At 42.2% G+C, this 16,348-nt stretch overlaps 1 protein-coding gene across 3 annotated transcripts; it reads left to right on the forward strand.

Annotated features, from left to right (window-relative positions):
* The first annotated feature begins 185 nt into the window (after positions 1–185).
* On the forward strand, positions 186–3,097 carry thumpd1 (THUMP domain containing 1). Of its 3 annotated transcripts, XM_053418443.1 has the most exons (6): positions 186–708; positions 1,416–1,590; positions 1,673–1,758; positions 1,964–2,126; positions 2,232–2,596; positions 2,633–3,097. In XM_053418443.1, exons 1-6 carry the CDS (start codon positions 520–522, stop codon positions 2,657–2,659), a joined length of 1,005 nt encoding a protein of 334 aa, XP_053274418.1. In that variant the 5' UTR covers positions 186–519; the 3' UTR covers positions 2,660–3,097. The 3 variants fall into 3 exon arrangements, with proteins under 3 accessions (XP_053274418.1, XP_053274416.1, XP_053274417.1); XM_053418441.1 differs by having other exon boundaries at positions 2,232–3,097; XM_053418442.1 differs by having other exon boundaries at positions 1,419–1,590; positions 2,232–3,097.
* Positions 3,098–16,348: the final 13,251 nt, after the last annotated feature.

Here is a 16,348-nt window from a genome sequence, read left to right on the forward strand (position 1 = left end):
ATGGCAATATAACAAGGGTTCAGCATATATTGGTACATTGCTTATGCCCCCGATTTGTAAAATGTTATCTTGTTTGCCATTCTCTCCAGTCCAGTTTGTGGCGGTAATGCGCCTCTAAGCTGGTTTTCCATCTGCCTATAAAACACCATAGAAGAAGAAAAACTAAGAAATAACTGTAATTTGTGCTTCGCGGTAATGCCGGAAGTGTTTTGTCCCTCCTCGCTCGCTGTACTTCGTGACAGAAAAACGTGCTATCAATGAATGTTGTGACGGAATCAAACCAGTATGACTTAAAACCCGAAGCCGCCCCAGTTTAAACATAAACGTGTGTCCAGTCTGAACCAGTAACTTCTCATGACTCTGTACGTTGTGGCCGCCGCAGCGTGAAAAAAAACAAACCCTCCTCCAAAACGCGCGTGTTAGCTTCAGCTGTTTTTAGCTAACGGCTAACTGAGGCGAACCCCAAACAAGAGGGAGGTGGAGCCGCCGCTGGGAGACAGAAACCCCGCAGTCCAGAACATGTCCGCCGCGGTGAAACGGAGCAGGAAGCGGTACGGCCACCACGGCAAGCGGTGGAAGGGCTCCCGGGAGCTGGAGGTGGGCATGAAGGGCATCCTCATCACGTGCAACATGAACGAGAAGAAGTGCACCGCGGAGGCCTTCAACCTGCTCAGCGAGTACGCGGAGGAGCTGTTCGGACCCGAGAAGGTGAGAGAGGGAAACATGGAGAGCATGGATCTGATGGTTGGGTTTCTGTGAGCAGGTGATCTGCACCGTGGGACTGGAGGGGTTGTGGTGAATGTGGATGTCCAGGGAGAAAGGCACTATTGCACAGGCATGTTCAGCTGGAAGGACAATTTAAACTTTTTAAATTGTCCTTATAACTTTTACTTTTGACCCAGAAGTCACTAATACACTTAATTGTGACAATTCAGATATGATTCCCCCTGAAACAATTGCTCAGCAACCATTTAAATACTTTGATAAGGAAATATTTCAATGTTTCCTATGTGAGGATTGGCAGATTGTTTTTCTTTATACTTCGTGGCTAAAATAAAAGTTTATAAAGCAGGTTAAAGAAAGTTTAAAAATGACGAGGCCAAAAGTTATATCAAGATACATTTTCCATTTCTGTCGAATTGATATTCGTCATTTTAAATGTCACTTTTTTTAAGTTAAAAACTTTTTAATGTTCTGATTGAATGTTCTTGTTTGGAACTCTTCTTTATCAGCAGCAATTTACTAATTTGACATTGATCAATTATGTATTTTAACTCCCCACCATCCATCCTTATATATTGCATGATCAATATTTATTAGACTTTTGTTTATTGCTATTGATGAAAATTATATTATAATTATTGATGTCCAATACCCCAGCCGCAGATTATTATATTCCTATTCTGATGTTTGAGCAGCAGGAGAACACTGGGAGCAGCAGTGAAGACGAGGCTGAGGAAGAAGACGTGGAAGTCGCACTGAAGAAGGAAGTGGCTCAGCTGAAAGCATCTGGAGCCAAACAGCAGAGGCGCTTCCAGGCCATGGAGAGCGGAGCGAACAATGTCATCTTCATCAGAACGCAGAATCTGGGTAAACGCTTCACTGAAACAACAGTGGGTGCTTTGAGTTAAACATGTAATGTGACTATAATGTTTATTTTGCTCTCTCCTAGAATCGGACAAGTTGGTTCATCACATCCTGTCTGATCTCCACACCACCAAGAAGAAGAAGTCCAGAGTGATTCTAAGGATGCTACCAGTGAGAAGATCAAATTATAGTTTACATTAAACACAAACAGTATAGAAAGTTGTTTATAATATTGGAGCATCTTTATTTCAATGCCTCTTGTTCATTTCATTGAGATGCAGCCTTTCATGAAACTCAATCCACTATAAATCAATATAAGAAATAATCTAAGTTTACCTGGTTGATAATGAGTGATCATTGTGTTGGTCTCATCCAGGTGACTGGGACGTGCAAGGCCTTTCAGGACGACATGGTGAAGTATCTGACCACTTACCTGGAGTCTTGGTTCAAAACCCCAAATTGTGCCACGTACCAGATCGCCTTCAAGGCCCGGAACAGCAGCCACAACAAGAGAGACGAAATCATCAAATCCATCGCAGGTTGGGTTTCGACAGATTTGTCAAATGAAAAGTGGTTTTCACCTTTTTGATTATTAAACTTTAATGCTAAACTGACCTTTTGTGTTATTTTTAAATCCATTCCAGAACTCGTGGGGAAGCTGAACCCGAGCAACAAAGTGGACTTGACCAACCCAGAACTGACAATCATTGTGGAGGTCATCAAGACTGTGTGCTGCATCAGCGTGGTCAAAGACTATTCACGGTTCAGAAAGTACAACGTTCAGGAGGTGTTGAAGGAGGAGGCGCCGAAGCCCGACGCAGCCGCAGAGAAGACGGCTACAGACCAACCGGAGCAGGAGGAGGAGAAACCGACCAACCAGGAGGAAAACAAGGGGGAAGAGGAAAATGGCAAAAATGTGTCGCAGGAAAACGAGGAGGTGAAGAAAAGCGAGGAGGTGAAGAAAAGCGAGGAGGTGAAGAAAAGTGAGGAGGTGAAGAAAAGTGAGGAGGTGAAGAAAAGTGAGGAGGTGAAGAAAAGCGAGGAGGTGAATAAGGACCCCAAAGACGAGTAAAGGTTTTCATTCAAACAATCAGATCGTCAGTTGTTGAGTTAGACCTAAAGTTTCTAGTTGTGTTATGTTGTCAAACTTTTGTTTTCAGTTAAAATAAGTTATTTTAAATGCTATGATAACAACACTTGAAATGAGGTTTGCAAAAATTCATTTAAAATCTCATTGGTACCAACTTCATGGAGCTGGTCATTGTCATCGATCTTGAATTACAAGTAAAGGTTTTTCTTTAGCTTAACTCTGACAAACAGCTGATGTTATTTGAAGCTGAATTTCTTTTTTTGTTTGTTAATTTGTGTGTCATTTGTTTTGACATTTTAAATGAAAGACCACTGTTTGGTTCAGGTCACTGTGTGTGTTCCACGTAGTAATTGAGTGTGTTTTGTAAGAAATGCTATTTCCTAACGCTGTTCCTGAATTAAAGCTGCCGTTGTTTTTAAATATCTTTCTCTCTTTTTAATGACACAGTTTGACTTAGATGGAAAGTGTCCGACATAATGTTGCTTTGCACCTGTGGAATGAAGCGGATTTCACATTGGGGAGTAAAGTGTCCCATGTGTGTCATTGTGTTGTCGTAACAAGCTTCATCTTGAGGTTGCAGATTTTCTCTGCACCACCAGATGGAGTTAATGCCTCATTGTGAACAGGCGTTTTCTGTGTGACACATTTCCTATGATTATTTCTTATTGATCAGTAATTTACCACGAAACCTTAAAGAAAGGAACGATTTACTCTTGTCTCCTTTCAAACAAACCATTTTCTAGATTTCTTTAATTGTGTGAAGAACATAGTTATTTTATTGTCTGATAAATGTTTACTTTCATCGATTGTTTATCAGACAAATATAAAATGTATCATGACAGATGGGGTGAATTTGTATTTGAAGGCAGAAAAGTGATAAAGCTGCATCAGTAACTACAGGAGCTGTGATGACTGGTCCCGAGTGAGATGGTACATCTTTGCGTGGTTATATGAATGAATAAAATATGTAGAATTTTCTATTGTTAAATCAGGTTGTGTTAATTATAAATGGCCGGAACAGTCAAAGAACAGTGAAGTCACAACACGATCGTCTCTGTGAGGCTGTTCTGACCTAACGCTAACTGCGTGCTAACACACTCAGTGCACATGTGGTGATGGTGACAGTTCAGGCTGTTAATAAGCTAACATTGAATTTATCGCCATTGAAACACAAAGTGCAGCTGAGGCTACTGGGAATGTCCTCAATGCTGCATTCATATGTGTAATGGACCTGGTGGGGGTGCTGTATTAAATTTGAGAATATTCAAAAGTATGAGGAACAATTGTGTGTGTTTGCAGCTAATTTCATGACAATCCATCTATAACAATCCACAAATGTCCCCTTATGGCAGATCCAGAGGAATAATCATATCACCTGAGTCAATGATTTATTCTCTGAAGACAAAAAGGCCAGAATAACATTTATTGACAGTCCATCCTAAGACTGAGAGAGTATTTAAGTCTGATTGAATCAATTAGCTGAACAGGAATAGATGTGTAATCTTTTAGTTTTTCAGGTTTGAGTCAGAACAGCTTGTGTTTGTGTAGAATTACCTCGGGTGTCTCCTCTGCTGCCTGTCTGCAAAGGTCATCGAGCGTTTTCTGGTTTGTCTTTTGAGGACGTCACCAGGGGAGCTTGACTTTGTTTAAACATCTCTGTATAGAAACATCAAATGTCATCCTATGAAATTAAGAGAAATCGATTGTTTTCTTTGTCTAAATCAAAATGTAACAACACAAACAACATCTTGGACACAGCGATGGCATTATTCCTCTTATGGAAGCGAAGTGTATACCTCTCTCTTTCTCCACCTTGGTCACGTACACACACACAACACTCTCGTGCATTAACCGAATCGGCGTTTCTTTGCCTGCTCATTACACTTGGGCTGAACTGTTGCTGTGTGACCCCTCCACTCATTATCTCCACCGCGTCCAACCGGAACTCTCAGGTGCCCCAATCAATGTGACCTGCTGACAACCGTACAGCTCCGACAGGTCTGCAGCCTGCCAGTGGATTCTTACCACAATAACCAATTAGACTGTGTGTCTACATAATAATGTACAGTGGTGCCTCATAATGATATCACAGCGGCGGCTAATGATATCCCTGCTGTCAGGTGGAATTTTTCCTTTTTCAGCAGAGGTAATACAAATAAAATATTTATTTTTTTTGCACATTCAGTTCATTAAAAAAAGCATTTTAGTGGAAGCTGGGAGTTTTAAATGTTCACCCAGGAGCAGAATCAAGAGAATACTTTCGGTGCCAGCCACTTGGTGTTGTCCACATGAGGGAAAGAGCCTCTGATGTTTTAATTGTCCTCAAGGCCACGTCTAATTAAACCTCCACGGGCTCCAAAGCCCACCGCTCTCCAGCCAAAGAGGCGACTGGAGCACGTCCGCTCTGTTCTGCCGTCCAGGGGCTGAGCGCTCACTCAGGTCTAAATGTCACCGGGCCTGTGAAACAATTGCATCCACGGGCGCATGTGCACTCTGTCCCCCGGGTCGGGATTAACAGCCACTGGTGTGGCTCCATATCTGACCTTTATGAGTGGCTAAGTAGTGCTCTCCAGGGTCTCATTTGTCTCACGTTACCCCAACAATGGCCTCCACCCCCTCACTACTGTAGCCTGCACTCTGTCAGTGCAGACTGGAAAACATCGAGCTGGAACAACTACACATTTTGTTGTTTTTAACATTTCCTTATCTTATTTATTTAGTTATTTCTTTTTTAATCAGGTCTTTTTTTCATTTTCTTGTAATCGCCAATCAAATAATCTTATAACTTAATCTCTCTGTGGGTAAATTTGGATGTAGACTTGCCTTCTTTTTACCCTTAAGTCCCAATCACATCAACACTTATATGTATAATATGAATATATATTACAAAATAATATATAACAACAGTTCCATTTATGAAAACACATTTTTATTGACTAGATCCAGATTTTAGTTTAGATCTGCACTCATAAACACCAGTCCCCTAAATGTGTCGAGATCCATGAATTGTTCTCTTATAAATTTGGTGAAAAACGCTCAATATTGCAATGTTAAAAATATTACTTGATCCAGATCAGCACCAAAACTTATCAGGTACTTTCCCAACACAGTTTCGTGGGAATCCTTCGAGCAGTTATTGCACGATCCTTCTAAATATCCGACAACATAACCTCCTTAGAATGAAAAAATGGAAAATGGCTGAACTCATGCAGCGTGTGTGTTTCAGGGTCTTGGTTGATTTTGTGCTGACTCACTCATTGTTCTGGCTCCCTGTACTGGAACCCTTTAATAGAACTGAGTCATTGTTAGCTTAACAACCGTGTGCTTGCCTCACCTCAACAAGTCATAATGTCTGTAGCGGGAAACGACCACCAGATTGTATTGTCATTTGGTTTCTCATTATACAAGTTTAAATGTGCAGTGGTTTCAAAACCTCTTCAGACCACTTTACCTCCTGCACATGTTATTGTGTTGTAGCCTTCGTCTTTTCACATTTATTGTTCGTCAAAAGCTGAAATGTCTAATTTAGAAAATCGCTCAGACCTTTAACGTGGTGTTTGGTTAAAGCCACTGTGGAAGTGAGGGGTTTAACTCTTCCTGGCAGATCCTCTCTGACTGGATCAGAAGAGTCTGTGAACCGACATCTCCAGGTCTCTCAGCAGATGGTCCACGAGTAATAAGTCTGGGCTTTGGCTGGATCACTCAGGGACTCCGCTGGTACTCCGTACGTCAGTCCCTGGTCTTGTGCACTCATTAAGGACCTCTCTGTGTCCAACCCTCACTTCTGAGTGATCCCTGCTGCTGAGAAGCACCACTAGAGTTCGATGCTGCCTCTGCTGTGTTTTATTTATCAGCCGGGTGATGAGGAGAGATTCATGTTCCTCTCCTGGTCCTCAGGCTCTCGTTCTTTTTAATGTTGTTTGTTGAACTCTAATCAAATTAACACGTCCCCTTTACTTAAAGTCACCGACATCCTCCTCTATCATAATCTCCTGATCTGTGCTGCTGAGCTGGTCGACCTTCTGCCAGCTTCTTCTTCTGTCTCTGCACAACAGAACACTCACACAGGTCTCGAGCTCCCTGGACCTCATCACTTGGGTTTGGTTGTGAGTTGTGTGACCTTAAATACACAAGTGAGTTCCATCAATACCATCAAAAACCTCAGAGTGCCACAGAAAAGAGTCTGAATACCTTTTTTAATGTGAATTTTTCATGTAATAGCTGTAAGAAATTTGACATTTTTGATGACCTTGATGAAAAAACTGGTATTTTATTCCCAAAAATTCAAAACTAAAAAGAAAACAAGGGTTCTACATACTTTCTGAAGCCACTGTATATTTCTTATGAATCATCGAACAGCTCTGACATGTGGGCGGTGATTCAGATATAAAAAATATGACCATACCTGCTTCTCCTATGGTCCAAATATTCAACTAACACTACATCCAGACCTTTTAATACCAAAAGTTATGTAATCTTTTATGAAATATGAAGGAATCAGTCTCATAAATCCCGACAACAAACCCAGGACAGTTGCATTTCCATGTGACAACTCAATTACCACCACTGAGATGAGTCCACACGTCAGACCGCTCCAAGAAACAAATAATCACATGAGCTTTGCCAAACTGTATTTTCCTGCAGAGCCATTGTGCGGTTTACAGCTTTTCTGTTGTTTTGTCTGTTCTCTGCTAGGTAGGAATCAGTTTGTCGCTCAGCAGATGCCCCCCCCCCCCCCCCCGCCCCCCCGCCTCCCCTTTTGTCAAATGCATGCACAGTCAACAGATGCACGCCAATGATATATTTATTTATTTACATCTATTGTCATCAGCGAGGGCAATGTGCACTGGGGAACATCTATTTCTTTGGGGGGGCTTGAGTTTGTATGTGCGTGTGTGTGTGTGTGTGTGTGTGTGTGTGTGTGTGTGTGCGTGTGTTTATGTGTGAGTGGCAGCCAGCTGTGTGAATGGGGTTCGATAATGAGAAAATGCTTATCAACCCTCTACAGCCTGTCAGCCCGCTGCCATTAGCTGTTAGCCCAACACTCCGACAGGTAGAGAGTGGCCGAATTGATTCCAAACATTTGGGTATTTGTCCACGAAGAAAAGGAACAATCAGCGCAGGGGTTTAGTTGATTAGGATTACGGGGGGGGGGGGGGGGGGGGGGGGGATTCATGGAGCGAGTAAGTGGGCCTTTTTAAGGGGCCCATTAATGCGGTGAAATTAGTTTTTCCTAATACCTGGGATGAAGTTGCTGCTTGAATTTAAATGACATGTTTATAAGAGGAGGAGGTGGTGGAGAGAAAGGGCCGCTGGTTTTTTAGGATGCCCAAGAACCGGTTGTGGAGGTTGGAAATAAAAAGAGCAAGTAAACAACACATTTAGGAGCAGCTTCTCTTCTCATTCACTCCGTCTTATCAGTGGTACAGACCTGGCTGTGGGTACTTTCCATATCACTGGACGGCTCCTGCTGCAGAGAGGAGACGCAGTTTAGCATAATGCTAACAAGAACCTTGACAATTAGTTAGACAGCAGGGGTGGGGGGGGGGGGACTTGGGTGGGGGGGGGGCACTCGGGGCCAGAGAGGCAGGAGGGCAGAGTGCGGAGCAGAGATGTGAATGGGAACCTGGGGGGGGGGAAATGGAGGAACGGGAAGGCTGAATGCAGGAAGGTTGAAGTGGGGACATCAGCCGAGTGACTCGACAAAGATTTGAGTAACTTCTCTTTCTCGTCTCTGAGGAACAATCAGTGGATAAAGTGGATAAAGGTCGTGTGTCACCAACAAGTCCTGATCTTATACAGATAAACAAACAGAGAAGGAGCTCAGACTCTAACTGAACGGCAGCTCGGCTCTTTACATGTGATGTAACTGGATAGAGAGAAATCAGATTTCTACGGGAAACATGATCCTCTGCAGCTCAACACTGTCGGTCACTTTGCTGGAACATCTTTAGTCATGTTTGCTAAAAGAAGACCATGTTTGATCTTAAATACACAGAGTAAAATATGTATTAATTCACTTCTAATCATCTTTTGTTCCATTAAAGATGATGATATTGATATAACTGGATTTCAGAACTTTCACATATAGCATTAGTTATGTATTCTGCAGTGAAATAACACAATTAGGGATAAAAGAGCTTATAACATGGTAGATGTATGACATATGGATGAATGCGTTTATTAAACAATTAAATAATTAGTTCTATTTTTTTAGCGTACTTAAAATAAACATTATTTTGTTATTGTAGAGAAGGTTGTGCTTTTAAAACTCTTCTTTATGAGCAGAAAACGAAAACTGATAAGCAGCCAAACATATGACTAATCTGTGGTAGATTAATTATATCTCCTCACTGTGTTGACACATTTCTAAGCGAAACATTGATATGAATTGGACCTTTGTTATATTGCTGTTGATAAAAATTCTATTGCAATAAATACTGATATTGTTTTATTGGCCAGTTCTACTTTGTTTCATATAAGTAGATGTTGCTAATCTAGTGATGATGTGAAATAAAAGAGCTAACCCAGAATGCCACTATACTCAAATACCAAATATAATAAATGCCCTTGTAACTTTTAACAGTATTCATGAAACATATGGTGAAATCAAGAAAGCTTCAAAAAAAGTAGAATGTGAAGGAATCGCAGCCTTTCTGCTGCCGGCCAGTCTGAAAACTCAAAGCCCCTTTTCTCAGTTGTGCCTCAGTAGGTCAGATACCTCACTGTTCGTTTACTTTTTACCAAATGAAATATATGTCAAAGACAAGCTGATGAGGGTCCAGAGTCCTGACAAGTTTTCAGTTTCCTGCCGCATCAATCTCGGACCAAACGTTTCTCAATCCGTTGATAATTCGATGTGTGCTCCAGGGGCAGAGATCCCATTGGATCAGACGACAGCTGCCGCAGAGGACCGAGAGTGTAACAGTGAAACGTGTGTCTGTGATTTTCAGGCAGATGACAGACAGACAGAGGGGCTCCTTAAAGAGGACATACAACCCTAACAGGATTGGAAATGGTGACGACCAGCTGTAAGAGGTACGGGGGAGAAAAGAGCAGGGGATGAGAGTCAAAGTGGGAGGAAGGAGGGGGCGGCCGCTCGAGGAGGAGCGTTTATAGATTAGTTTGAGATGGAACTACTTGTCATTTTGCCCCCCCCCCCCCCCCCGAGATAAAGTTGACTGAGAACATGTTTGTTTTTCGCTGAGAGAGGTCGGACACACGGAACAGGGAGGACGGAACAAACAGGGGAAGAAAGAAAAGCGAGCTCGGGGATGAATGAAGCCGTTGAACACATCATCAAACGCTGCACACACAGCAGGGGGCCTCGGGATACACCCGTCTTAGAGATGGCTGGTGTGGGTGTGTGCATGCGTGTGTGTGTGTATAGTTTTGTATTGGTCTGATAAACCATCCATCTGCGGGGAGAGGAGAACAGTGGAAGCAGGGAGCAGGGGGGGGTGTGGGGGGGTTACAGCACTCTCTATGCTCCATATTTACACCCTTTTCAAACGCACAGACCGATGCACGGCCCTGCCCGGAGGTTCTTTGATGCTTGTCGATACCGCTGCGTGATGATGTCATACGGCACAGAGCAAAGGGAGGGGGGGGGCATGATCAAAGCAGAGAGGGAGGGATGAAGACGCAGGAGAGGATATCCAAGACAACAACGGGACAAAGATGGCGACTGCTTATGCCACGGGACGTCCACTGGCGTCTGGACCTCTGCGTCTCGCCGGGAGGAAGCCGGGGCCGTGCGGCAAGTGGATCCACCTGCCTTGGTCTAACAGGATGACCGACCACCATGACACACTGGAACCACCAAGCCAACCTCTACCACCGCCGGGCTAGCAAGGTAAGCTCTCCGTCTGCCGCAGCCTCTTCCATCCGCTCGCTGTTAAAACCATCAAGCCCTCAACGGCCCGACGTCTGGTTAGCATCACGCCACTCCAAGTGTTTATCGTGGGGTCGCCGTCCGTTCCAATGACACATTTTCGAAAGCCATTTTCTTTCTTCTTCTTCTTTTTTTTTTTCTCAGCCCCTTTCATCATGGTCTTTTTTGGCCGTTAATATAGGCCTCTCTTGGCCATCAAAGGCAGCACATCAATTGCCCTGACTCCCAAGTGTATGTGTGAGGGTGAAAGAGAGAAAGGGAGCGAGGGGAGAAAAGACGAACACCGTGTATCAGAGATCAAGGCACGCTTTCATGCCTGATTTTGGCCTTGGTTTGGTTTTGCTCTCCATCATCTTTCCATCCTCCCTTTTTCTGCGATGCTCTACGGCTGCGGACGCTCTCCCCGAAAAAAATAAACCATCGCCGCCGCTTTCCCCCCCCCCCTCCAACCCTCAGCGGTCCGAATCCCACGTTCGCTGAAAAATGAAATCGAATGCTTTTGTGGGGAAAATGAAAGCAAAGATGTTTTTTTGTTGCGGTTTTTTTTCTTTGAGAACATTCTGTAGCTCGCAGGCTAGCGGGCCACAGCTCTGCCCCGATGATGACAATACGTGAAACAATATTTGAATAAGCAGCAGGAGGGCAGGCAGCTAATCCACTGTGGCTAATCCAGTATTGGTGCAGGCCATATTGGTAGCTGGAGTATTCAGCCCCATCACAATACACATCAGCAGGACGCCATGGCAGATATACTGACACTCTTACCAGAGGCATGACTGGGAAAGGCCAGCAGATGGATGGACAGGTGGATAGATGGACGCCTGATAGAGAGATAGACGGAGGGATAATTGCGTGAATAGATAAAAATAACTTTGATATCGATACTTTGGCTCCTTAATTTCCGACGTTTCTTTCCTGTAACTTAATCACTTTAAGATAGAAAAGATAAATAAAAAAGCAACGGAAATTGTTTTATACTTCTTATGCCCTTAACTGCTGAGAATTAAGGTTTTAAGCATAAATCAATAGTTAAAATGAACAATATGAAATGACGATATCTTATTCACTCTATGGGGAAATAAAGGTTTCACTGTACACTATCCCTCTCAATCCTTTGTGTCGCAACTTTCCCTGTCGCCAAACAAACTACTTTCCCCCAATTAATATCCTGAAAGAGCAGAGGTCTGTTTCTCTTTCAAGAGGTATATAATGAAGATTTCACTCCCTGTGAACATCTAAATGGGTCTTTGTGCCGGGAGGCCCCCAAGAGATAAGCCTGTTTCTGACAGGCCTCCGTACAGACGCCTAAATCTGCTGTGGCAGCTGGAACAAAGGGACCCCCGAGTCGGACCAAAAGCTCCCTCTCAGCCGTCTGCGGGGGCTGCCTCAATTTAAGAATGAACCATCCACAGTCATCTTCCCTGGGTATGGTGGTTTTCTCACTTGACAGTGGTTAACGAGGAAAGCATGAGCCTCTTTGTTACTGAGACGCTGCAGACAGCTCCCAGTGGCTCGGGTCACCTGCTCCTAATGGAAGACGCCTCGCAGATCAATGACGCTGCAATCAACCGGCACCAGTTGATCTGTGATCAGTGGAATAACCTGCGATGTTCCACAGCACGTACATGTTAGCTTCGGCTGCTGTCACCAGTAATGTGAGGCAAGGCACACAAAGTTAAACAAAAGACCAAGTGTGAACAAAAGAGCGATGAATATGGATGAAGTCGTCCATGTCTTCATTTGTAATTTCTTATTATAGAATTGATACATATTATGGTAATGTAGACATTCTTTAAATTAATTTGATCGTAAATGTGTAATAAGCGTAAAATGATTGATGGATCTTTATAGTTATTCCTGTAATTTACACTCTTGAGTGATCATAGTGTTTAATAAGATTAATGAGAATGAATTATAAAATCTAATATTGTTATAAAGCAGACAGGTCCCAGTGTTTGTAACGTTTCACAGAAAAAAGTGAAATAAGCAGATGAGTAAATAATACAGTCAATAATGGACGAGTTTCATTTAGCTGCTTCAGTTTCAGGGTGTTTCCATGCTCATTGGCTAACGGAGACCGAAAGGAGCCATCATTAATGTTATTAGTCATTTTTCTTATGTCATAACTTCTGTATAACACGGTTGGGTTATACAACCGTGTTATAAATTATGATTGACATCATTCATACCATTATCAGTCTATAGATATTATATACATGTATATTTTCTCACAGTGAAGACATATAGATTTTTTCAATCCTAAAATCAACAAATTTTAGTCGAGCCTCGAAATTAAAATATACTTATATTTCCACGAAATTTGGTAGATACCCCTCAGGCTGCAGTAAAATCTGTTTCTCTCTGTTTTCACAGCAGCATCAAATCGATGTGTCCATCGTTCTGTACGTTTTTCTGAATCCTGCAAAACTAATGACGTTTCCATTTCAATGGTAAACATTATACTTCCTGAACATTGTCACTGTGTTGACATTAGCATTGAGCTCAATGAGCTGCTAGCATGGCTGCAGACTCTTTCCCTTTGAATGGGAATGTTGCTCATTAACGTTTTTCAAATTGAACTTCCAGTCACTAGAATGAAACTGCAATTTGAATTTTAAAATATATCAAGGTATCATAATAGATTGAATAAAAATTTTAAAAATCGTTTAAATGGACGGTCACTTAAAACACTGTGCTTGTGCAACATGTTATATAATTTTATATAAACAGACTGAAAATTAGTGTATCAAAAGGTTAGATAGATAGATAGATAGAAAGATAGATAGATAGATAGATAGATAGATAGATAGATAGATAGATAGATAGAAAGATAGATAGATAGATAGATAGATAGATAGATAGATAGATAGATAGATAGATAGATAGATAGATAGATAGATAGATAGATAGATAGATAGATAGATAGATAGATAGATAGATAGATAGATAGATGGACCTATGGATAGACGGATGGACGGACAGATATACAGTACATAGATAGATATAGGAAGAGGGAGCATGAGGAGAGGGCCAGGTGTATCAGTGCCTCCCCCCGTGTGATGACCTTTCCTCAACTAAGAGCTCAGACCTTCTCACACACACACACACACACACACACACACAAACACAGACACACACACACACATGCACACACGTTCATTATAGATTCATAAGTACCAACATGCTCCCAACCCCTCCTCACCAAGACATCATAAAGGTCAAGTTCATCTTCCTCAGTATTCTCTCTTTGTCTCACCTCTCTCTCTCCTCATTGTCTCCGGGGGGCTCTGAGGCAGCCATAACAGCAGCAGCCTGTTGCAGCATGTGTGTGTGTGTGTGTGTGTGTGTGTGTGTACGTGTGAATACTTGTGTGTTGTGTGTGTGTGTGTCTGCATGTGTGTTGACTGTTGACGAAGCAAGTCAAAGTGGTATGAATACATTTCCATAATGAACCGTGTTTACCTTGGCTGTAAGGTCTGCCAATCACAAACAGCAATTTATCACCATTCCCTCAACCCACTGCCACACACAGACACACACACACACACACACACGCACACACACACATCAACACTGCTCGGTGAAAGGCTTCTCTCACAAAACCAGTGCACACTGCCTGTGGTTTCGAGGACAGTTCAAAGGTGATAAAGGTTTACAATTTAATTAAAACAAATTAAAGGTGAATATTTGGATAATTTCTCCGCTTTAAATTATGATTTCTAGGATTTAATTTGACCACCAAAATCAAATAACACAACATTTTTGACCAAAAGTCTTTATCTACTCGTACAATATCAATAACAGTATTTTGAGGGGAGTACTTCTGCACTCAGACTTTATTATGAAACAAACAATTATTTCTTGTATTATTATTTATTATTGTCTTTTTTTTTCGCTTGAGAAGACAAGCTTTAAGCTTTATAGGGACATTTTAAGGAACAGAATCCAAGTCTTTTTTGTTTTGATATCATGTATTAAAAGAAAGATGACTGGGAGTGTACTTGGAGTGGCTGTGGGTCATGAGGGAGAGCGGGTCGTCCACTAACCAGAGGTCTGAGGGATCGATCCCTGGCTTCACTTCTCTGCTTCCTAAAGTGTCTTTTGGCTCCTGCCTGAGCAAAGAGTGTGGGATTGAAGAATCGCAGCATATAAATGTGTGGGTGAAGCACTTTAAGTGGTCGATACGACTAAAATAAGATACATAAATACAGTCCATTTACCACAGCTGATCAATATCACAACATATTTGGACTTTATTATTGCCTGAAATCAATAAAATAAAATTTGCTGCTGTAACAAGACAGATATGCAATTTAAAATAAACCAATCCACTTTTCATTTGGCTCATCTCTTCATGCTTTTTATCAGAGACATTGTTGTTATGATTTTTGTCATCATTATTGTCCAGGTTCAAACGATGATGGAGGAACAGTCCATCCAGATGAGGACAGAGCTGAGGACGGGGATGAGGACAGAGATGAGGACGAAGATGAGGACGAAGAGGAGGACAGATGTCTCGGAGTCACCTGAGCCTCCTGACCCTGGTCTTCTCTCCCCCCCCCCGTGCGGGAAAGCAAACCTCAACCACTCACAGGAGGAATGGTTGGTAAACTCAACTCCTGCTCATCCCACTGAAGCCATTTGAATCAGAGGTTTTCTTACGTTAAAAGTTTGAAAAGCAACTTTACACCAGATCAATATTCTGTTGCTCAATTCGAGACAAATCCTTCACCGAAGACTTTAAATGATGAAATAACTCATCCGAGGTCGACACGGTGAACTTTCACACTGATTCACGTTGACATTGAAAACATTTAGATGTAGTTCATTCTCAGAGTCTTGTGCTCTGACTGTCAGTTTCATGAGATCATTATCTGCACTGAACAGTGTGAAGTCATTGGAATTGAACAAGAGACTATTTTGATATTCCCTCTTTTCCATTGAGTATTTGTACTGAGAATTAGATAAATTTGAAACCTCGCCATTATAAGTTAGCGTTAGGGTTAAGGTTAGGGCTAACCCTAACAACAAATTTTTAAGCAACACATCAATAAATCGAAAAAAGAAATCAGCAGATTAATCCATTATACATTTGTTAGCTGCAGCCCTAAATGTACATGAGGTAGATTTACTTTAATTCTTACTTATATCATAGCTATGTTACAAATATATTAATATTTTTAATTGTTTATTAATAAATAATGAGAGAGATTCAGGGTTTCCAGTCTCAACATGTCAGCCTCACCAGGAGGTGCATTTAGCAGGTTAGCTGTAAAGTACTGACATTCCCTGACAACTGAACATTCTCCATGATGAAGGAACAACTCCAGAACAGCAACCACACTGTTACTGGAAGATTTCACCAAAAAGAAAGCATGTGAAGAATATTTCATGTGATCATTACACAATATGTGAATTTTATTGGATGTCCCTCACGTGAAATTTAAATCACCACATGTGAGAAGACATAATGTAAGTGTGATTATGTGATTATGTCGTGTGATGTGTGAAAATGTCTCTATTGGTTGTGTTGAGAGAAATTAAAGGTCTAATCTCTCTCTCTCTCTCTCTCTCTCTCTCTCTCTCTCTCTCTCTCAGCCCCCCCCCACACACCCAGCCGCCCGGTGCTCCTGCTGACTGACAGCCCGGTGGAGGGGAGTGACAGGCGGGATGCTCAGGTGTCGGTGGCGGTGCTCTCCCTCGGCTCTCTCGGTCCTGTCGGTCCCTGCTCCGGTGAACATGAGCTCCGGTCTCTGAACACCAGTTCCCGGGTAACA

Source organism: Pleuronectes platessa, chromosome 3, assembly GCF_947347685.1.
Source record: "Pleuronectes platessa chromosome 3, fPlePla1.1, whole genome shotgun sequence".
Classification (NCBI taxonomy): domain Eukaryota; kingdom Metazoa; phylum Chordata; class Actinopteri; order Pleuronectiformes; family Pleuronectidae; genus Pleuronectes; species Pleuronectes platessa.